The following is a 24421-nucleotide window of genomic DNA, read 5'->3' as shown; positions in this document are numbered from 1 at the left end:
GCAGCAAGTCATCCGGGACCCCAAGAGGCTGCCTAAGAGAAGAAGAGAGAAGACCAACTTAACATTGAGGAGATCGAAATTTTCTATACTGAATTATGTTAACCTCCTCTTTAATAAGTACAGTAATGCTACCCCATTTCCTTTCCATTTAGTCTATCCTTCCTAAATGTTGAGTACCCTTGCTATAAAATTCCCAATCCTGGTCACTCTGGAGCCATATCTCAGTCATCCCAAACAGATTCTGTCCACTAATAACTATTCACAGTTTTCTCCGCATTACCTTATTGTGAATGCTCCTTGCAAATAACCTTCAGGCTTGTTTTTGCAACACTCATTGTCTTTTTGGAATTAAACTGCAAAGTGAACCTCTTGTCCCAAACTTTGAATTCTTCAGCCCTCCTCTTTCACTTACTTTTGTTCCAAGATTCCATTCCATTGGTGGGAGTGTTGTTGCTGAGTTACAAATAACTCATGAACTGATTGTTGGTAATTGGCAGGTCAAAACACAGATATCTGCTCAAAGCGCTTTCTGGGCCTTTCTTTCCACATTTTTCCAGCTACCTGCTACACAATGTCTGTTTCCTTTGCATGCTCTTCATCTTCGCCTGAAGAAATTGCCCCATTAAGTATCTGCATCCAGAAGCACTGGTTTGTGTAGTCATCGGTAATTCCCATACCAGCCATAACCTTGCAAATGTCACCAAACACTTGACAATTATAAGTTCAAGTTCAATCAGCAACTAAAATGGAAGATTTTAATGATGATTTTAAAAAGCACAGATGTGGGAGTTCTCCTGGCTGCCAAGTGCATGTTTAGCTGTGGCTGTTTAAAAGAAAGCATTGGATGAAGCGTTGAGTTCAAAAATAGCAGTGCTGACATCAAATCCATCTTTTACGGGCACAGTGCCATGATCCACCATAATCTACAAGGTCCTTACAGGCATTAGCTTCTTGTGAATTCACAGTCTTGTTATTACCTCTGTTCATTCCACAAATGCCTGGGTGTGCTCCAAACATGAAAAACAATCATGGACCCAGAGAGTTTGAGCTACAAATTCACCTTTTTTGACTGTAGTTTCATTAATAAACAGGAGGATTAAAACTAAACTGAAACCAAAATGGGAATCAAGACTATGCTAGATAACACCAAATAAAAAATCATGAAGGAAAATAGAGGAATATCAGGTCTAAAAGAGCAATGGGAAGAAAGGCTACCAGACAGAATCAATGGAAATCAAGAGATTATATAAGCAAAACAAATGAGTAAGGAAGAGGAGAAGGTCGAGGCATTCAGGATTTAAGGAGGGAATTGGAAATGTTGCACGTTCTGGCTGACGGGCTACAAGTTTCTTTTCCTTGTTGTCTTAAATGTAAACCTGGAATGAAAATGGGACTGAGCACAAAAAAAAAGTACAACTCTGCAGAGGGGAGCAAAGAAGCACTGAAGAACATTTTGTCAAGATATTTCATTTTCTTGTCATCTGTTACACATGTACAACCCAATGAAACAGCGTCCTCGGTGCAACACATGCAGATGCACAACCAGACATAACGTACATACAAACAAACAATAATTATTCATATATACAAATAAATATTGTTTCATGAATACGAGAGTTTTGGATGGTTAGTGTGAGCGGTTCTTTGGTCGTTCAGCATCCTCACTGTCCATGGGAAGAATTCAACTCGAGTCTCCTTTGCCATTCAATGAGATCTTAAGTTGATTCATGATCTATTTCATTCACCTATCTTTACCTGTATTCCTGTCTAACTATGGAAAACAACGTTATCATTATAGAATTAAAATGAACAATTCACTTAGAAACAGTTACTGGGTACACAAGTGTAAAACATGAAAGTCTGCATAAGCTGTGATAGAAGTAAAAAAGTTTTGCACTTTTTGCATTGTTGCTTTGGCACATTGTGCTCATACCTTAATGAAGGGCTCAGGCCTGAAACATGGGTTATGTATCTTTATCTTTCTACGTAGAGTATGCTGTTTGACCTGCTGAATTTCTCCAGCTTTGTCTTTTTACTCTATACACAAGGCTCTTTCAAACTTTTACCTTTGACTTACAAATATTAAGGTTGGTTTGATTTTTTGCTGTGGTGTTCAGCAACAGGAAAATGGTAAACTGGCAACATGTACTTAAAGTGCATTCTAATCAACCATTTTGAGACCCCTATCCTGAAAGAAGCTCGCTAGATTGCCTTCCCGCTCACAACCTCCCTCATCTTCTGGCCTCTTCCCCCAGCTTCTTCTTTCCCCATTTAGAAATTCCCCTTTTAACTATTCTATCTTAGTCGTGATAAAGGAATCAGACCTGAAAACACAGTGACTGACCATTCTATCCACGCAGCTGTGTGGCCTGCTGAACTCCTCTAGCAATTCTTCATCTACTCAATATTCCAGCATCACAGCGTTTGTGTTTCTCTTTTGTATTCTCATCCTCATCTTATTTTCCCCATCCTTTTCCCTTTATTCCATCTTCTTCACTCGCTTTGCCTCTAATCTTCTTACTTTTACTCTCCCTTCTCTATTTCCACCTGTTATTCAGGTCAGTGATAAGTTCTAGACCACCTGGACCTCTCACTACTTATTGGTAGTCTCTCTTCATTTAGATCAGTGGTTTTCAAACCACCCCTTAAACTCACATTCTACTTTAAGTGATCCCTATGCCATAGATGCTCTGTGATTAGTAAAGGATTGTGTAAGGTGGTGTGTGAGTGGGAAGGGAAGGTTGAGAATCACTGCTCCAGACCCAATTGTTATGGAAGTATTTTGGTTGATAAAAAAATGTCATTGGTCCATTTCCTTTGGAGTTATGAGACCATACATATAACGAGAAACTTTTTCTTTCCACTCATATCCCACCTTAAGCAATCCCTTACTAAACACAGAGCACTGATGGCATAGGGATTGCTTAAGGTGGTGTGTGAGTTTAGGGGGGCAGTTTGAAAACCACTGATTTAGATGATAATCTATTTGTTTTTGATTGCTTCAGCTGAAGTGCTTGATCTCACACTTTCCCGCATTGAATTTCACATGGCAGATTTATGCCCATCCACACATTCTACCTACACCCCAACACTGGGCCGTAATATCTACATCACAACATACTTTCCCCCTAGCTTTACGTCACCAGCAAACCTCACCACTCCTTCAGGTCATTAACATGTAATCAGAAATAACTGAGAGTGAAGAACAAATTTCTGGCATCGTTCAGTGAGTTTCTCTCATCCTTTGTCTTCTGTGATTGGAATTTTCACATGTTTGTCCATGCTATATGAAATGAGCCCGTCTGTTATCTGTGAGATATTTGTAGTCATGGTGAAGACTGGTGTAAAAAATATTTACCATACCTGATTTTTCTTCCTTTCCTGTTGATAGATCTGTCACCACCTTCTCCAAAGGCTCGCCTTCCTTTCTTTATCTTCTTAGAAATTTCACATGCAATTGTTTTATCAAAATCAAATCTTTCTCCAGGCTTTTAGTCTTTCACTGCTGGTATCTTAAGAAAATTAAAAATGATCATTATTAACATTCAAATTTTCATCTTTTCCATTTTTAAACAACCTTGGCACAAACGGTTAGCACAACGCCTTTACTACACCATCAGCAATTGAGACCAGGGTTCAAATCCCGCACTGTTTGAAAGGAGTTTGTATGTTCTCCCCATGTCTGCATGGGTTTTCCCCAGGAGCTCCAGTTACCTCTCACTGTTCCAAGCATACTGGGGGTGTAGGTTAATTAAATTGGGCAGCACAGACTTGTGGGCTAAAAAGCCTGTATTTCTAATTTTTTTAAAAATTAATTAAAAAAAAACAAAAAAGACAATTATTCAGCTTCTGTATGTTGCCTCATTGTGATTTTGAACTTTTAATTGGAATACAATCATGTTTTTGAAATACATATCACTTCAATCTCTCAATTGCTAAGATATGTGCAGCAGGCATTATTGAACTCATTTTATGACACTCACTGCCGACAAATTGTGCTTATTGGAAAAGTGTCCATGTCTTTAGAGCCTTTGATCACCCAACATTTTCTGTCAGCCAGTCTATAATCTCCTTCAGTTTAATGCCTGAATATTTCAGTAGCTCTAAAGACAAAATATGCTGAAGTTAGCAGTCATCCATCCATAATGTTCTAGAGGTATTTTTTGGATCTAGTTTTATTTTTCTCCATGTCCCATTCCCAGTTACTGGGTTAATGGGTAGTTATTCAGAGAATGTTATAAATAATGACTGTACCTGGCTGAGAACATCATGCTTCAAGTGTTCATAATTATAACATATACTTTGATGATCGATGAGATGATTATGGAAGAAACAGCGGGTCAATTTGTGATTGATGGAAGTGGAATGACTAGCTGTCAGTTATACACTGCATGATCGTTGCAAATACAGCTGAGAAAACTTTTCATCTTAGTATTTGAATAAGCAAAAGCATTTACAGTTCAGACATTACCAAGCTATACATCAATTGGGTATATTTGATGGGTGAATTTTGTCACTGGGAGATTACCCTGCTTTTCCTCATCTCTGGAAGAACAAGATATGTCACGTAGGTCTGAGGTTCTCGCTCCCACCGGGAGAATGGAGTTGCTGCTCCTTCTCGGGAGAATGAGGTCACTGCTCCTGCCTGGGAGGCCGAGGTTTTTTTTAAACTTTTTTTTAACTTGCTTAATTTGTTACTTGGCAATGGGGGTGTTTTAAAAAAAAATTAATTTGTTGCTAGGAGGCCTGGAGAACCTAAAAATGGGGGTTGACTTGTACACTTGATATATCATAAAACCATTAAAATGAGGCTAATATGCCAGTCGACTTACACACCAAAATATATGGTATATTTTTAATGTTTTTTATGTAGTTGGTCGCAGTGAAATATGGAAGAAACCAACTAAACTTCACTGGGAAGGAGGCACATAAACTTTGAGTCTAAGCGGGCTATTGTCAACAGAAGGTTGAGAATAGCTGCCTACAATTGTAACAATACTTTCCTCTTTCTAAACTCCTACTCTCTTACAATAAAAGTCAGTGCACCATTTGTCTTCCTAACCACTTGCTCCCTTTTGCTATCCAACACGCAAAATATGTAAATCTCTGTACTTTGCTTGAATGTATCTTTTCTCATTTAGATAATCATGTCTTTTTATTCCTTCTTCAAAAGTGCACACCTCACTCTTTCCCACATTAAACTCCATGTGCCAAGTTTTTTTCCCTCAGTCATTCACTAGATGACTTAGTGCTGCATGTGCAGTTAATTGCAGCATTTCATGGCAAGAACAAAGGCACAGAAAGTCAATGCATAGTGGTTGTACTTCAAATCTTAAACATTAGGGAAAGGAGAATTTAACAATTACTGCATGCATTCAGAAGATACAAGAATTCATTACAATATACCCTCCCACCTGTTTCCACGCTATTGGCAAACACACTCTGCTCCTTCCTAAGGGTTGTTAATATAAATTGTATATAATTGAGGGATAGCAAATTAGACTGTCTACTTGTTGCACGTCTCCTGCCTGGGAAAATAAAGGCCCCTATTCTGAATCTCTGAGGTCTGTGTGATAACTGGCCTTCAGTCCATGCCTTGTGCACCAACCTTTCATGTGATTCTGTGTCCAATAATTTCTGACCATGAAAATAGACCTCAACTGCAGGTTGCCCCTTTATGATCTCTGTTTGTAAGATCTTTGAAGAAAATTGTCTGATGCAATAAAACCCCTTGTATCTGGCACCTTTGGGATTGGGAGATTACGAATAGTGTATTTTCCAGTTGCTTGAGACTTACTCTTTCAATTCCTAACTAACACACCTGCATTAAGAATAAACAGTTTATGTTTTAGATGTGATGAAGAGATAGGTACTATTTTTCATTCAACTTGAACTTATTCTAAGGTTAAGTCCTTTTGGATACAAGTTAAATTACTTTTGGAAAAAGTATTAAAAGTTGAACTTCCATTTGATCCAATGTTGTTTTTATTAGGAGACATTAAGACTATTGTTTTAAGATTAAAATTGACGTTTAGCTTTGGCTGTATCTAAGAAATGTTTAGCTATTACTTGGAAATCTGACAGTTTGAGGAATGCAAAGATGGCCATACTGAAGTGAAATCTTGTATCCCTCTTAAAAAGATAAAATATAATTTGAGGGATAACTATCATTTTTTTGTAAAAATATGGAGCCCATATTTAAAAATTCTTGGTTTGAAGATTTGATCTCTCAATCCATTCTGATGTGGCGTCTTGGTTTTCACAGCTGAATAGTAGAATATTTGTATGCAATTATCTCCTTTCTTCTTTCCCTTTAGTGGGTAGATATAGGGGGAGGAGAGTAGATATTAGTGGGGAGGGAGAAGGAGGTTGTAGGGGGGGTTTAACTTATACATTTTCTGTATATGAATTTATTATAATCGATGTTATTATGGTTTAAAAATTTTAAAATAAAATACTTTAAAAAAAAATAAACAATTTAAAAGCCAAAAGACAAGCATACTATAATATATTTACACTGAATAAACTTCACTTGCATGAATATATAAAACTTAAAGCATTTTACTTTATTTGAAAATATTTCATCTTCATCTGCAGATTCCTCCCCTTCCACAGAGCTGCCCGAAAGCTGAAGAATAAGATTATAGATAATTAACCTACCCCTCCCCCAAGTTTACAGGTAAAGCCTCTGACCAGGGTGTGGTGGTACACCACCGGCCTACTGCAGGGGGCAACCTCTGTACCTGTAGGAGTGTAAGGGGACAGGACAACACCTGGCCGGCTGTCAGTCAGTCAGCCTGAATGGATCAAGCCCCACACGGTCGGGTGTCAATCACCCTCCAGGATATAAGCCTGCCCCAGCCTCCTGAGGCCTCACTCAGAGTTGCTGCAGGCATAGCCAGCCTGGCTCTGTGGAAGACTTTGTGGATTAAAGCCTGTTGTACAGTCTTTATCTTTGTGTGTGTCTGATTCTGGCTAACAGGGCACCACAATTTAATCCACAAAATTTTCCCAGGGCGGCTATGGTAAAACTCCTGTGCGCAGGGAGCCTCGAGGTTGACCCACGCCACCTGGAAGCCCAGACATGATGCAGGCTGTGGATGAGGACTCCCCATTAGAGGTGGAGAGCAATGCCTCCAAGGTGGTCCTCGCTGCTACCCTCAACCAAGGTGGGGTGTGCCCCGTTCCCTTCTTCTCCAGGACCCTCCACGGCTCCGAGCTAGGGCACTCTGCCATTGAAAAGGAGGCCCAGGCGATTGTGGAAGCGGTCCACTACTGGCGCCACTACCTGGCCAGCAGGTGATTCACGCTCCTCACAGACCAGCGGGCCATGGTGTTCATGTTTAACACTACCCACAAGAGCAAGATCAAGAATGACAAGATCCTGCGTTGGAGAGTTGAGTTGGCAACTGTGATAGTACAGATCTATCACCAATGTATATAGTGTATATAGTTACAGTATCGACTGTGCTTACAGCGATTGGCTGAGAGCTTAGCCACGCCTACTGTCTGGGCCTTAAAGGATTGTATCCCTAGCCAGGTCAGATCATTCCGGACTGGTCGGCCACCTGTGAAGAGCTCCTGTCTTTTGCCAATAAAAGCCTTGGTTTTGATCAACAAGTCTTTGATTCTTTCGACGAGCTCTACAGCAACCTACGGCTACGACATCCAGTACCTCCCCGGGAAGTTTAACAACTCCCCCGATGCCCTCTCTCGCACCTGCAGGCATTGCATGAGTCCCTCTGCCACCCGGGCGTCACCTGTTGTACCATTTTGTTAAGACCTGAAATCTGTCATCCACCATCAGGGACATGACCGAGGCCTGTCGGGTCTGTGCGGAGTGTAAAACCCCGCTTCTTACCCCCCACCCCCCAGGCCCACGTTGTAAAGGCTACTCGGCCTTTTGAGCATCTCGGCATGGACTTCAAAAGGCCCCTGCCTTCCATGAACTGAAATGTCTACTTCCTCACGGTAGTGGACAAGTACTCACGCTTCCCTTTTGCCATCCCTTTTCCGGACACCTCCACAGCCACCATCATCAGGGCCTTGGGGCAAATTTTCACCATGTTTGGCTACCCTGCCTTCATCCACAGCGACAGGGGGCCAATTTTATGAGCGACGAGCTGAGCCACTACCTGACGGTGAGGGACATCGTGACCAGTCGCACGGCAAGCTATAACCCGAGAGGCAACGGGCAAGTGGAAGGTGAGAATGGGGTGGTCTTGAAGGCAGTCCACCTGGCTCTCAGGTCAAAAGGGTGGGCCATTGAGTACTGGCAGGATGCCCTGCCCAAGGCAATCAATGCGATTCGGTCACTGCTGTGCACGGCTACCAACGAGACCCCAATGAGAATGTTCTCATTCCCCAGGAGGTTGGCGACTGGAATGTCACTCCTAGTATGGCTCACGTCCCCGGTGCTTTTGTGTAAGCATGTACAGACACACAAGGCCGAAGCCCTGGTAGAGCAGGTATTCCTCCTTAATGCAAACCATAACTACGCTTACGTTTGGTTCGGCAGTGGCAGGGAGGACACCGTCTCAACCAGGGACCTGGCACCAGCAGGAACACCCACCACACCACACCACTCTCCAACCCAGGACGACACTCACTGGGCATACATCCCTGTTCCCAGGCAGCTATGGGGCACGCAAGGCCCCCTTTACCACCAGGGGCCCACTTTAGCCTTAAAAAATAAACCTGCCCCCCACCCCACCCATCCAATACGACCTGCATAAGTCGACCCCAGCCCCCCTGGCCACCCCTCCGCGCAGCACCACACCAGCCACACACACCCCTGCCGCCAACCCCCCACTTCCACTCTGACCAGTGACCAGGAGCCAGCCCTACAATGCTTACAGAGACTCCAGCGGCCACTGAATCATCTCAACCTGTAAATATTGTATGCACATAGTGGGTGCGATTCCTTGTTACTGCCCCCTCCCCCACCTCCAGGACAATTTTAAAGAAGTGGGTGAATGTGGTGGTATACCACCGGCCTACTGCAGGTAGGCCTCTGACCTGCAGGAGTGTAAGGGGACAGGACAACACCTGGCCGGCTGTCAATCAGTTGGCCTGAATGGATTAAGCCCCACCCGGTCGGGTGTCAATCACCCTCCGGGATATAAGCCTGCGCCAGCCTCCTGAGGCCTCACTCAGAGTTGCTGCAGCCACAGCCAGCCTGGCTCTGTGGAAGCCTTTGTGGATTAAAGCCTGTTGTACATTCTTTATTTTGATGTGTGTTTGATTTTGGCTAACAGCTAACACAGGGTGACTCTTATGAAGCAGGGATAAGGAGTATTACGAGCTCCCGCTTCATTTAGTGAATCACTTTAAGGGCTAGTACAGGCTACAACCATTCACAGGATTGGAGAGACAGGGTAGCATCAAATAGTACAGGCTGTACCCAAATTCGCTACTTTGAAGAGGAGAAAGGACAATGGGTGCTTTGACCAGGGACACAGGTGCTGAGAGAGTCCTGTGTGTGGAACACTGAAGAAACAGCATTTTTTTGACCAGTAGCCATCTTATTGAACATGAAGCAGAAATGACTGTGTGTGATAATGGACATTTTGGCTGATTCTCCCTGTCATGGAAATTATTGAAACACACCGTGACCAAAGGAAAGGTCACTTTGATTGACCTGTATTTGGGTTTTGGATGGGGTTTCATGAGTTTTCGGCAGTCCGGTCACTCAGTCTTCCCCATCTCCTTCATGATTACTCCTGTGCATCAGTTTAAAAGTCTACATTTCAACAATAGATTTCTAAGACTGAACTTTGGAATTACTTTACAGAATTGTGCCTAAGCTCTAATGGTTTGGGTATCCCACACACATACACAAGCAGATTTGCACATAGTTGGTTTTGATTTGACTAATGTGTTATATTATCAGTAGTTATTAATAAATATAGTATTTTAAAAGAAAAACAGTAACACTGCCTTGGTGAATTTCCATTGCTGTTAGTCTGTGACTGTATGTCGATGTCAAGTCTGAGGAGTATGTCGATGTCAAGTCTGAGGAGTTCATGTGCGATGAGGGCAGACCGACGTTCAGGTCTGTCGGCCTTGTCTAGCATGGTTCTGATGTTCCAGCATGCTAGCTTGAGTTTGTGAGCAACTTTTGAGGGGGAGGACGTGGAGGGGGAGGACGTGGAGGGGGAGGATGTGGACCTGTCCTCGGGCCTGCGCAAAGGAGCTTTTAGGTGGAGTGCAGTGCGCGCAGTACTGGCCCCACCCTTTACACCCATGGTTTGTGTGCCTTGCAGATGTAGGCAGCCTCCAAGAACGCGGCGCGGGCTACACACTCTACTGGTCTGGCAAGCATATGGATGAACGACGCCTATCTGGTGTAGGCTTCATGGTCAAGAACTCCGTTGCCTCCAAACTCGAAAACCCGACAGGCCACTCGGACCGGATCATGTCCATGCGATTCCCCCTTCAAAACAAGCATCGCATCACCCTCATCAGTGTCTATGCTCCAACCCTCCAGGCGGAGCCAGCAGAAAAGGACAAGTTCTACGCTGACCTGCGCAACCTCATTCAACGCACCCCTACAGACGACAAGGTTGTCATCCTTGGCGACTTCAACGCTCGCGTCGGCAAAGACTCAGGAACCTGGCCAGGAATCCTGGGCAAGCATGGTGTCGGCAAGTGCAACGACAATGGGCACCTCCTGTTGGAGCTCTGCGCAGAACAGCGGCTTGTCATTACAAACACCCTTTTTTAGCAGAGGGACAGCCTGAAGACTACCTGGATGCATCCCCGATCCAAACACTGGCACCTCCTGGACTACGTCCTGGTGCGAGAAAGAGACAAACGAGATGTGCTCCACCCCAGGGTCATGCCCAGCGCGGAATGCCACACTGACCACCGGCTGGTTCGCTGCAAGCTCAACCTTCACTTCAAGCCAAAGCCCAGGAACAGTAAAGCCCCCAGAAAGAGGTTCAATGTTGGAAACCTGCAGTCAGACGAAGTGAGAGGAAACTTCCAGGCAAACTTCAAAGCAAAGCTCGAGGACGCAATCCGCCTCATGGACTCGTCCCCTGAAACCCTCTGGGATCAGCTGAAGACTACCATACTGCAATCCACTAAAGAGGTACTGTGCTTCTCCTCCAGGAAAAACAAGGACTAGTTCGATGAAAACAGCCAGGAAATCCAGAAGCTGCTGGGAAAGAAGCGAGCTGCCCACCAGGCTCACCTTACAAAGCCGTCCTGGCCAGAGAAGAAACAAGCCTTCCGTCGCACATGCAGCCATCTTCAGCGCAAACTCCGGGAGATCCAAAATGAGTGGTGGACTAGCCTCGCCAAATGAACCCAGCTTAGCGCGGACATTGGCGACTTCAGGGGTTTTTACGAGGCTCTAAAGGCTGTGTACGGCCCCTCACCCCAAGTCCAAAGCCCGCTGCGCAGCTCAGATGGCAAAGTCCTCCTCAACGACAAGATCTCCATCCTCAACCGATGGTCAGAACACTTCCAATCTCTTTTCAGTGCCAACCGCTCAGTCTGTGACTTAACAGGAGACACTTTAAGAGTCACCCCAATGGCATCCGGCATCAACCAGCTCTTCATTCTGGCCGACTCAATTGCTGTTTCGCACAACTTTATTCAAACAGCTACTATGAGCAAATCACAACCAAGGCCCTCCAGTGGTGGAATATTTGCTCCCATTCTCCCTAAAGGGTTATGTGTTATTTCAGAAAATATTTACTTCTACACTATTAAACACATATTTTTGCCTATTACTTTATGCTTATTTATTTTAATTTTTAAAATTTATTTTCCTCAATTTTATTTGCTGGTTGCTTGTGGCTGCTGGTTGCTTGAATTCTGGACACCAGGGGGTTTTACTGTATATTGCATCATGCCTAAAGCCATATTGACTTGGTAAGATTACTTAAAACTGCTCAAAATGGTGAGCAATTTCTTTGTTGATTGTTGTCTAGCTTACAAGCTTGTAGTTACTCTCTTTTTGTCTTCCTCTCTTCTTGAACCATGGAGTCTCATTTGGAGTTTTCCAACTGGCTGATACTTCCCCAAACTCAGTGTTTTGAAAACGTTCAACCAATGGTTCCACTTCTCTGACTACTCTTGCTTTAAAAAGCCATGAGTGCAGGACACCGGGACATGGTTACTTATCGACCTCCACTGCCATTCATTTTTTCTAATCCCTTATTGCTTGACATAATGATTGTTACAGGTTCTACCATATGGTTTAAAACTAATCCATCAGATATCCTTGGCATATTTGTTGACTCCTTGACAGTGAAGATTGACATAAAGTATCAATTTGGCTGATCTGCTATTTCTTTGTTTGCTATTATTTATCCCCAGTTTCATTTTCTGGAGCTGCTGCTCTTAATCAATTTCTTGATGGGAGATCAGATGGGACCTCACTCTCCTTTGAAAGTCGGTAGCTCCTACTGTAATGGATAAATATTGGGAGGAATTTTGTAAGATTACAGTAGGTTACATACATGCACACATTTTAAAATAGATCTTATTTGAAAGACTGAAGAACATTGCAGGATCTATGGAGACTTTTATGGACATTTCACAAGTAGATGCTAATTGAAATGACGTCATGAAATGAATGGCCATTGTTTTGGAGGAGACAAACTGACTGTTTGCAAGTACCTACAGGGTGCTCACAGAAAGGTCACATCTGGGTTTTGTTTATCTAAGACAACAGCTTGACCAAGAGAGGAGAACTCCATGGTTTGCTAAAGAAGGTGGGGATTTTTGCAAGTGAGAGAGTCACATGAACTTCCTGGCAGTGGCAGTTGGAAAGAGAGAGAGAGAGAGAGAGAGAGATGTGAGACCAATCTCAATAAGCTCTCTCAGCCAGTAGGTTGATACTGAAAGGGACTGAACAGTCACAGCTGAACAATGCAAGCAAGGAAGAGCTAATTGGAAACAGAAAGTTCCAGAGCAGCGGATGGCTGGAAGTGCTATCAGTCTGATGTTTCTCTTGGAATAAGTGGAACAGAAAGGAACTCTGTAATAGCCTGAAAGAAAGAGGTTACCATCTGGAGAACCCTGATGGGGCAAGTTTCATCAGCGAGACATTGAGGTGACTAATGGTGGTACCTCAGTTGTGGAAATCCTAGAACAACAAATGTCTCTCTGCAAACCCTACAAGAACTTCCCTGAGCAATAAACATTGACCTTTCGAGCACAAAAGCCTGGTGAACTTTATACATGTTAAATTCTGTGCACAGTATATGAATTGCCTGCAACCAGAGAACTTGGAAGAAGGAGAAGTGAGATTGAACTGTGAACCAAAGAACTTTTCTTAAATTTGCACACACATTACATACACGCGCACTTAGAATTAGAAGGGGGTTAATTTGGGTTAGTTAAGTATAGAGGTAAGTTAAAGTTTGATTCTGTTTTCATGTTTAAAGAAAAATCGAAAACAACTTTTGTTTAAAAAAAACTACTTGTCTTGTTGAATGTCTATTGCTGCTGGGTTTTGGGGTCCTTGGGCTTGTAACAGTACATTTCCACATAGTTTCAGCTTGCATCTTCTATTCTGTTCTGCGAAGTAGTGCTCACAACTACAATTTTCTGACTCAATAGGCTGTCGTACCACTTCTGAGCTATGTTTGATGGTTATCTGCTCTTCATATTGATCCAGCTCAGAAACAGGTCCACGAGCCTGCGCCGCCCAACCATATCCACAAGACTCATTGATCCACCAACCCTGTATGTCATTGGAAATGGGAGCAAACCAGAGCCCCCAGAGGAAAGGCAGGGGGGAGAGTGTACAAACCTTCTACAAACAGCAGTGGATTCAAACCTGGGTAGCTAGTGTTGTAATAGCATTGCACTAACCGCTACGCTGAACATGCCACATAGAAGAGGTAGTTCCAAGAAATGAAGAAAGGAGTAAAAGTGAGCTGTTCATTGGCCATGCCCCTTGTGGAATAGCAACAATAATGTAGCTGTATTTTTCACAGTGATTTCAAATAAGTGATTATCAGCACACTTTGGCACTGAGGTATTTAACATGATACTAGAAGTTTAAAATAATTAAGTATATTTTTTTTTAAATTACAGTGAGGTCAAAGCCAATTTCAGCCATTGAAATTACACCCAATTCATAGACTAGATCGGAACTTGGATTCTAGAAAAGGGAGAGTGGATGATGTGTGCTTTTTCGTTAATACTGGGTGGTGCATGGACATTGGGGTCATGTCAACCTCCTGCTGTACTACTGCCTTAGAACAAATTTTGATTAAATGCAGACCTTTCCATCTACCCTGAGAGTACTCATCAGTGATTCTCCCTTGAGTTTGTATCCCTTCCGATGCTGATTACAAACAGGTACTTGTGGAGCTCCATGATGTAGTCAGTAAACAGGAGTCAGCCCCGCCCGATGCACTACAAATCTTAGTCAGCGACTTTAACCTGGCCTGTGTCAGGAAAACTGAGTCCAACAACCATCAGCATGTAACCTGCTGTACCAAAGGTCCCAGCATAATCAATCACTGCTACACTGCGACATCAAGATAAGGAAGGCCTACCATTCTTTCCCGAAACCGCATTTTGGCAAGTTGGATTACCTGGCTGTGCTCCTTTTGCCTTCATACAGACAGAGCCTAAAATGAGAGGTTCTGGTGATGAAGACAGCTAGAATGTGGTCACAGGAGGTTGAAGAACAGTTGCAGGACTTCCTTGAGTCAGCAGATTGGGTAGTTTTCAAGAACTCAGCTGAGGATCTGAATGATTACACCAGGCCTGTCACAGAGTTTATCAAAACAGCTATGGATGAGTGTGTCCCTTCCAAGTAATTTAGGGTTTTCCTCAGCCAGAAGCCCAGGAGGAACAATGAAATCCAGAGCCTGCTGAGATCCAGAAAATATAGAAAGAGCAGGTATGACCTGTGAAAAGCTATCTCCTGGGTGAAATGGAGTTTCCGGATGAAAATGAAAAGAACAAAGGACAGCCGACAGCTGTGTCAGGGTTAAATGACATAACCTGCTACAAAATCAAATCCGATGGAGTAGCAGATGGTAAAGCTTCACTCTCAGAGGAACTCAATGCCTTCAACACCCGATTTGATGACAGTAATAGTGAAGAACCACTTCTCTGCACCCCCAGGTCGCCTGATGATCCCATCCTGTCTGTGTCTGAGGATGATGTGCATGCTGTCTTCAGGAGAGTGAATCCAAGGAAAGCATCGGCCCCCTCGGAGTTCCTGGCTGAGTATTAAAAATCTTTGCTGACCAACTTACCAATATACTCACAGATATCTTCAATATCTCACTCCAGCAGGGTGTGGTACCCAGCTGTTTCATACTGGTGCCCAAGAAGAGTTTAGTAACCTTCCCTAATGACTATCGACCGGTAGTACTTCCATCAGCAGTGATAAAGTGTTTTGAAAGGTTGGTAATCAAACATATCAGCTTCTGTCTGAGTGATGACACAGATATGTTCCAGTTCACTTATCTTAGCAACAAGTCTCACAAAGTCCAGGAACACCTGGACAGTAAAAGTGCATTCATCAGGATGCTCTTTATTGACTACAGTTCAGTATTTAATACCATCAACCCCTCAAAACTGATCAGCAAACTCCAAAACCTAGGATTCAGCACCCCTCTGTGTAATTGGATCCTGGATTTCCTCACCTCCAGATCACAATCAGTGAGGATTGGTAAGAACTTCTCCTCCATAATCTCCATCAATACCAGAGCACCACAGGGCTGAGTTCTTAGCCCCCTGCTCTACTCACTTTACATCTACGACTGTGTGGCTCGGTACGACAATAACACCATCTATAAATTTGCTGACAATACCATGGTAATAGGTTATGTAAAGGAAGGGGATACAGGAGGGAAACTGAAAACATGGCTGAGTGGTGCATCAACAACAACTTTGCACTTAATGTCACCAAAACTAAGGAGCTGATTTTTGACTTCAGGAAGGAAAAGCCAGAGGTATACAATCCAGTGATCCTTGGGGGATCAGAGGTGCTGCGTTCTAGGAAGTCACTATCTTGGAGGATCTTTCCAGGACCCAACATACTAATGGAATTGTGAAGAAAGCATGTCGGTGCCTCAACTTTGTCAGGATTTGTGGAGGTTTGGTATGATACCAGAAATCCTGGCAAATTTCTACAGATGTGTGGTGGAAAGTGAGCTGATAGGCTGCATCACATTCTAGTAGGTGGACACCAATACATCGAGCATAAAGACCTGCAAAAGATAGTAGCCACAGCCTAGGACATCACAGGCAAAACCCTCCCCAATATCATCTAGAGCACACATGTCAAACTCTGGCCCGCGATATAATTATATTTGGCCCGCAAGATCATTTCAAAAATGTATTAGAGATGGCCCGCCCTGCAGCGAGAGCCGATGCTGTTTTTTGGTAATGTCACCTCCACCATCCTCCCCCTTCATTGCACATCCTTCCCCAATGTAACACAAGAAATTGTAACACGAGAAGTCTGTCGATGTCATCAGCCGGCAAGCCAGTTGGAAGGCTCCCCGCACAACCAGTCAATTCTCCCACCTGTCGTGCGGGGCGGCGGATTGGCGAGCGCCTGTGATTTCCTGTCGGCGCGACGGGCATGGCAGGCTGCGCACGGCCCCCGGGCAGCGCGAGTCCCGCACGACTGGCACCGGACAGCCCTTCCACAGCGCGAGCGCACTTCTCCCGGTCGCCACGACCTTCAGCGCTTGCACCCGCGCAGACCCCAGGGACGGCTGGTTCGGCCCTGCACGTGAAGAGAGAGATGGTGGCTGTCCGCAAAGGCTGATCGGCAGCGCGCTGGGCCTGAGTGGGTGGGTAAGCTGGGGTGGACCGAGGGTGTAGGTGAGGAGTAATGGGCAGGGGAGGTTATGGTGGTGCGAGGGGCAGTTAGAGGGAGGGATGAGTAGAAGGAGGGGTGGATAGGGAAGAGGTAAAAGGGGAGGGGCAGGGCGAGTAGGGGAGGGGTGATTAGAGGGTGAGAGATGGGTAGAGGGAGGAACAGGTTGAGAGGAGAGGCAGTAGAGGGGCGTGCATAGGATGGGGTGGGTAGAGGCAGAGCGAGTGGAGTGAGGGGTGAGTAGAGGTTGGGTAAAGGACTGGTCAGGTAGAGGGATGGTGGGTCGAGGGTGTATAGAGGCCTAGAGCCTGAGGAGTGAGCAGGAAATGCTGAGTCCTGATGCAGGCCAAAATGGACACAGCCTGTGAATGCTAACTACATCTCCACAGGGACCAAATATGTTTCCCTCAGGTCAAGCAAAGGGTGAACTTGAGCTACCTACTCCTGACCTGTAACATTATCCTCCTAAAGTTATATCCTAAAGTTTAACATTACATATGTTGAAAGAAGAGAAAACATGCAGATGTTGTTGAAAATTTTCAATAAATATTTAGTTCGAAACTCGACTTAGTCCAAGTTTTTAATTTTGCCCCTCCGTGAATTTGAGTTTGACACCCCTGATCTAGAGGGAACGCTGCCATCGGAGAGCAGCAGCAATCATCAAAGACCCTCACCACCCAGCACACGCTCTGTTCTCACTGCAGCCATCAGGAAAGAGGTATCGATGCCACAAGACTTATACCATCAGGATCAGGAACAGCTGCTACCCTCCACCATTAGACTCCAACAACAAACTCAATCAGGGACTACTTAGTACTCTTGTGCACTTTATTAATTTTATTTATTCTCTCAGTATTGTATAGTCAGTTTGTTTACATTCGTTATCTGTTTACAGTTCTTTATTTATTTGCATGTATACGCTGTGTACAGTTTTTTTTGCACTACCAATAAGTGGTAATTCTGCCTTGCCCCAGAAAAAAAGAATCTCAGGCCTATATGCGATGTCATGTATGTACTCTGACAATAAATCTGATATCTTAACCTACAAACCCTGTACGTACATTTTGGAGGGTGGGAGCAAACTGGAGAACCCGGGGAAAATAGGTCACGAAGAGAACACTCAAACTCCTTACAGACAGCACCAGATTTGAATGCAGGCCTCTGGTGCTATAATAGTATTGCACTAACCGCTTTGCTAACTATGCCATTCAAAGGACAAGAGATCAATGGCTTGAGTGAAAGTATCAAAAGGGAAAGGGAAAAAGAGGCAAAAAGATTTGGGGAATGAGCTCTTGTGCTTGGCATAAGCAGTTGACAATATCAGAAACATTAAAATCAGGAAACACACAGGGTCACACTAATTAAATCCATCAAAGTCAAACCACCCTCATCCTCCCTGCATTCTCATAAACTTCTTGTCCCTCCCAGTTTTGATGAATTGTCTTTTTTTTTAATTTTTAAAATTTTTGACACTATGAACCATACTGACCAAAATACACACAAACATTTTCCTCTTGAATATACACAGTGTCATTTTCTCCCCTTTTCCCCCCTCCCTTCCCTCCCTCCTTCATCCCCCTCCCCACCCACTCAACATTCAACATATATGATACATTAAGCCTATTAAACAATGTCATCACACAATGAAAATGAACAAGAAATTTGTGTCATTCTCTTTTACATACTGGGTCAGTTCATTTCATCTTCTTCTCATTCTGTCATTTTAGGTGGTGGAGGTCCACAGTAGGACTTCTCTGTTGTGTTTTATGTACAGTTCCCAAATTTGTTCGAATACTGTGATGTTATTTCTTAAATTATATGTTATTTTTTCCAATGGAATACATGTATTCATTTCTATGTACCATTGCTGTACTCTCAGGCTCTCTTCTGATTTCCAAGTTGACATAATACATTTTTTTGCTACAGCTAAGGCTATCATAATAAATCTTTTTTGTGTTCCATCCAAATTGAGTCCAAGTTCTTTACTTCTTATATTACTTAGAAGAAAGATCTCTGGATTTTTTGGTATGTTGTTTTTTGTGATTTTATTTAATACCTGATTTAGATCTTCCCAAAACTTTTCCACTTTCTCACATGCCCAAATTGCATGTACTGTTGTTCCCGTTTCCTTCTTACAGCGAAAACATCTGTCTGATAGTGTTGGGTCCCATTTATTTAACTTTTGGGGCGTGGTGTACAGCCTGTGTAACCAATTATATTGTATCATGCGTAACCTTGTGTTTATTGTATTTCTCATAGTTCTGGAGCATAGCTTTTCCCATGTTTCATTCTTTATCTTTATGTTTAGATCTTGTTCCCATTTTTGTTTGGGCTTACAGCTTATTTCCTCGTTCTCTTTCTCTTGCAGTTTGATGTACATGTTTGTAATAAATCTTTTAATTATCATTGTGTCTGTAATCACATATTGAAAATTTCTTCCTTCTGGTAACCTCAGCCTGCTTCCCAATTTGTCCTTCAAGTAAGTTTTCAGTTGGTGGTATGCAAACATTGTACCGTGAGTTATACCATATTTGTACTTCATTTGTTCTAAAGATAATAATTTATTTTCCGAAAAACAATTTTCTATTCTTTTGATCCCTTTTCTCTCCCATTCTCTAAAGGAAAGGTTATCTATTGTGAAGGGGATTAGTTGATTTTGCATCAATATTAATTTTGTCTTTGATCTGAAATAGTAACTCAGTTCCCCTTTCACACCTGACGAATATTTCCAACAGTTTGTGTTTTTATTTCATATTTCTGGCATCTGCAATTTTTAAAAATGTTTATATATTCTTCACTTGTTACAATGGTCAGAAAAATTGGATGAGGTTATCAGCATCTGGAGCTGCATCTATCAAATCTGTTTTTGTGATGGTAGCCGTGGTCAAAATGAGCCTCCATATAAGATTGTACAGTTGATGCTTGGGATGTACAGTAGTTCCAATATTGTTTTGGGTGAATAGTGATATGTTTCTCCAAAAATAGGGAAGTAGTATTTATCAGAATAATATTCATGGCCACAAATATAGCCATAACATATTAGATAAAATATGACCAAATGAAATAAAAATGAATAATGTGGATATAGGAAATTTGAAATAAAAATGCAGATCATTAAGCTTTCTAAGCACTGTTAAAAGGTTGCAAACAGAAGTTTTCTCTTTCTACAAAGGGTCCATAACCTGCAAAGTTTTCTCATCATTTTCTATTTTGTATCATCATCTAGACCTAGGAACAAATGGGTCACCTGCATTGAAAATGCTGTGGAATGTTCACATCACTTGTTAGCGAGCACTTCCTACCCTGTAGTGCATTGGCAAAAAGTATATTCATTTGAGTCAACGGTGTGAAGATATTAAGTTTGTTTTTCATTATATTTTACAGGGACTGAAAAACAATGGGAGCAGGAGAAGAATATGGATGATTGGGTCTGGGTGGCATCTGTTCCTCCTGTGAGTCATTTGGAGATGTTAAAGGTTTCAAATTACACATGTATACACTCATAGCTAACTTAGCTGTCTCCGTTTAATCGATTTCTTTATGTACCATCATCTTGTGAGCTGTTGCTACGTACTGGCAGCCTGTGTAAATGACTGAAGGGAGTAAACATTGTTCAGTAGACATAATATCATGACCATTCCCACTGATATACTACATGACATTTATGCTTCCCATGGTGAAGTCAAAGGAGTAAGCCTCCGGCAAATGGCTGTTTGTGCAATCCTCTTTACCTCTGCTGAGAAACATCCACTTAAACTATTTTAAGTGGCTTGGAATTAACTTTGAAGGGATAATGTCGAGATCACACCAATGGATTTCCATAGTCAATTCTGGTGGACGTTTCTGTTTTGTAAGTAAAATCTCATAGTTGGTGAATGATTTAAAAAAGTTTATTTTCAGCAGTTCTAAATAAGGGAATTAGACATTTTCACATTCACATACCTTTAGATCCTCGTGTGATTGAAACATTTATTTATCTCTCAGCAACCTTGAAGCACAAACATTTATTGCAGTCAATTCCCACATGGAAGGTATTTACACAGGTTCTAACCTGCTTATTTCAAACAAATAACAGCTCTGTAAAAATAATACCCCAAAGAGTGCTGGGCAAATCCATTGAGAATTCGTAAGCAAAATATTCTACCTGGAATTTTTACTCTGAATGTCAGCTACGAGACTGGTATCGCACATTGGAGTCCTTGTAGCAAGGTTGCACAATCTGTGTTCTGGTTGCTGACTGAGCATTAAAGAGTCCTGTAGCACAAAGCAAATGAGGAGGCACTCTCAGGCACAGGGACAGGAGGAGGGCATTTAGTCCCTGAAGCCACTGCTGACATTTACTGAGATTGTGGTTAAAATGTGACCAAAATCAAAGTGCTCACCTCTGCCCCAAGAAAAATCAGGTAACAAAAATTGACCTTCAATATAAATGTTCAAAGTCTTTGTCACTCAGTCCTTAATCATGGTGCCTAATAATTTCATGGTAACAGATGGTAGGCTAACTGGTCTGTAACTCCCTAGTTGCCCTTTCTTGCTTGTCTTAAATAATGTGCAATTTCAAAGTGCGTTCTTGAATTGAGAAATATCAGCAGATTAGAATGAGGTGATCTACAATATGTGTTTTCGCAAGCTTTTGTGTGATGGCAGCATTCTGGTTCAGGCCAGAAGTTAGCATCTATCCCTTCATTGCCTTCCTAAAGACATTGGTTGGCTGCCTCCGTGATCTCTTCCAGGCTGAGCATTAAAGGTGGTCTGATTCAGTTCTGGTTACATCATTGCAGAATGTGGAGGCTATGGAGGGAGTGAAGAGGATGTTGCTTGGATTGTCTTACGAGGCAATGTTAGCAGAGCTAGGGTTCTTTTTGGAGTGAAAAAGGATGAGAGGTGACTGACTAGAGGTCTACAAGATTATGAGAGGTATAGATAAGGTAGATAGCCAGCACTTTTTTCCCAGGGCAGGAGAGACAAACACCAAAGGACATCTGTATAAAGTGAAGGGATGAAAGTTTAGGGGAGACATCAGGGGTAGGCTTTTTAACACAGAAAGTTGTGGGTGCCTGGAATGCCTTGTGGAGGTTGGAACAATAAAGGAATTTAAAAGACTTTTAGACAGGCATGTGGACGAAAGAAAAATGATTATGAGCTTTGTTCTTTCTGGTTGGTATTTATAGTTTGGCACAACATCATGGGCCGAAGGGCCTGTATTGTGCTGTAATGTTCTATGTTCAATGATTGTACCATTAGGCAAGGAGTTCTGGAATCCTGACCAAAGTAAATTTATTTTATATTACTAAATCAAGAGCTGTGTAACTTGAAATGGAAACTGCAGATGTTAGTGTGCACTTGCACCCGCTGCCTTTTCCCTTTCAGTTGGAATAAATGTCAGGTATGAGTTACCATTGTCCAACAGAACTCAATCAGTGCACTTTGACATTGGTATGTCAACATTCCTAGTGAGTTAATGATGGATGGAGTGACACTTAAGGTGATAGGTAGAGTACCAATTCAGCTATTTACCCTGGATGATCTTAAGCTTCTTGGAAATTGTTGAAGGTACCCCCCCCCCCACCCCATTCAACCATGTTAAGACTATTCCACCCCATAGTTCTCTCTTAGGTATGAACCATGGGTTGGTTCTTAGCAGATAAATATACACCTATCAACCTAAGTCAGGTTGCCATATGGGTTTTGGTGCATTCACATGTGGACTGCTTCTTTGAATTGAAATTATCAGCAAACATTGTGGATGGAAGATCATTGTTGAAGCTTCTAAAATGATTGAGCATTGGACACAGTTTTAATGAATGCCTTCAGTGATGCATACCATTGAAGTAATCTCTGAATTTTTGGTGCCTTCAAAATCACAACCATCTTCATTGGTGCTTGCTATAAAAGTTGAGCATCCCCCTGGTTACCACTGACTTAAGCATTACTCAGGTTCACAATCACATCAACTCATCAACATCAACATCTCTGCAGTGGAGAGAATGGAAAGCACTAAGTTCCTTGGAGTTCACTTAACTAGTGACCTATTGTGGACACACAATGCCAGGAAAGCACTGCACTTCCTGGGAAGACTGAAGTGGGCAAGGCTACTGGACACCATTATGTCAACCTTCTACAGGAGCTCTATCAAGAGTGTCCTGGCCGGGTGCATCATAGTGTGGTACGATTGCTGCAGAGAAATGAACCAGGGTCAATCCACAGGACCATAAGAGTTGCAGATAGGAGTCTCCCTCCCTCCACATTGACATGATCTACTGGGACTGTTGTCTGAGAGGGCATGCAAAATTATTTAGAATCCCTTCCATCCTGCACACAGCATCTTTCAGCTGTTACATTGGGAAAGAAATACAGGAGTATCAGAGCCAGCACCACCAGGTGTTGAACAGCTTCTTCTCATGGGCAGTGAGAATGCTGAATGACCAAAGGAACTGTTCAGTCAAGATTTATATTCATGAAACAAAATCTATCTATTTATATGTAGAACAGGACTCAATCAGTGCAACAACACCTAGTATTCTCTCTGGGCACTCTCCAACCAGACGGCATTAACATCAACCTCTCCAGTTTCGATTTGGCCCCTTCCCCCATCGCTCCCTCTTTCCCTATCCCACTGACTCCTTTCCTCCAGATCTCTATCCCTTTTCTCTCCATTCAGAATGCTACCCCTTCCCCTTTCACCTCAGCTTTCTTCTCTTCTACCTCCCACTTTTATTTGCCTATGACCACTTGTCTGTTGGACTTTACTCCTTCTCCTTCCCCTTCTTCCCTCCTCTCATCTCTCCCAACCTTTTTAATTCAGGAACCTGTCTGTTTTTGCTCATATCTTGACAAAGGCACAGGCCCGAAGCATTGGTTACCCTTTTCTTCCTATAGATGCTGCATGACCTGCTGAGGTTCTCCAGCACTTTTATGTATTAGACCACAATATCTGTAGACTTTTCTGCTAAACACTAGGGAGAATATGATATGTTGTTTCTTAAGTTTACCTTTCACAATGGGTGTGACTGAGGATGGACATATCACTGTGAGAACAGTTGGGGAATTGAAACAGTTAGCTATAGTAAATTCAAGTTGAGAACCACACCCAGAGCATGTGTTTGGTGAAGTAGTCACCCAGTCTGCATTTGATTTCAGCAATATGGAGTCCACACCAGGTAGACTGAATGCAGTGGATGAGGTTGGACAATGTGCAGATAAAGCCCTGCCTCCCCTGGGAGGTCTGTTTGTGGCCCTGGATGGAAGTGAAGGAGGGGAAGTTTTGCACTTTCTGAGTTCACAGTGGGAAGTGCCTAAGGGGGTGGAAGGGTGGGTTGGGAAGGAAGAGCAGAAGCAGAGAGAGGACAATTTGGTTAGTAGTGGGATCAATCTGAAGAGAACAAGAGGAAACGTTGCATTTGTGACCTCAGGACATTCCAAAACAATTTAAAGCCAAGGAAGTATTGAGTTCATTGCTGAAATATGGGAATTGTGACAGCCAATTCCCACAAAGGTCCTGAATACCACCATATAATAATTACAAGGTGCATATTTCATAAAAACCAGTTCCATTACTGTCAGAATCAAAATCAAAATTAGAACTTATTGTCATGAACAAGTAATGAA

At 42.8% G+C, this 24421-nt stretch overlaps 1 protein-coding gene across 9 annotated transcripts in view; it reads left to right on the top strand.

Moving 5' to 3' along the window:
* Positions 1 to 24421, top strand: part of LOC138761596 (uncharacterized) — a 756070-nt gene that overhangs the window by 607487 nt on the left and 124162 nt on the right. For all 9 annotated transcript variants that reach the window (XM_069933972.1, XM_069933971.1, XM_069933973.1 and 6 more), the window contains one exon: positions 20198 to 20265. In XM_069933972.1, coding sequence (XP_069790073.1) covers positions 20198 to 20265 — 68 coding nt within the window. The remainder of the gene's footprint in view (positions 1 to 20197; positions 20266 to 24421) is intronic.

This window comes from Narcine bancroftii, chromosome 4 (assembly GCF_036971445.1).
Source record: "Narcine bancroftii isolate sNarBan1 chromosome 4, sNarBan1.hap1, whole genome shotgun sequence".
In the NCBI taxonomy this organism is placed as follows: Eukaryota; Metazoa; Chordata; class Chondrichthyes; order Torpediniformes; family Narcinidae; genus Narcine; species Narcine bancroftii.
This window is presented reverse-complemented; position numbering and strand designations above follow the sequence as displayed.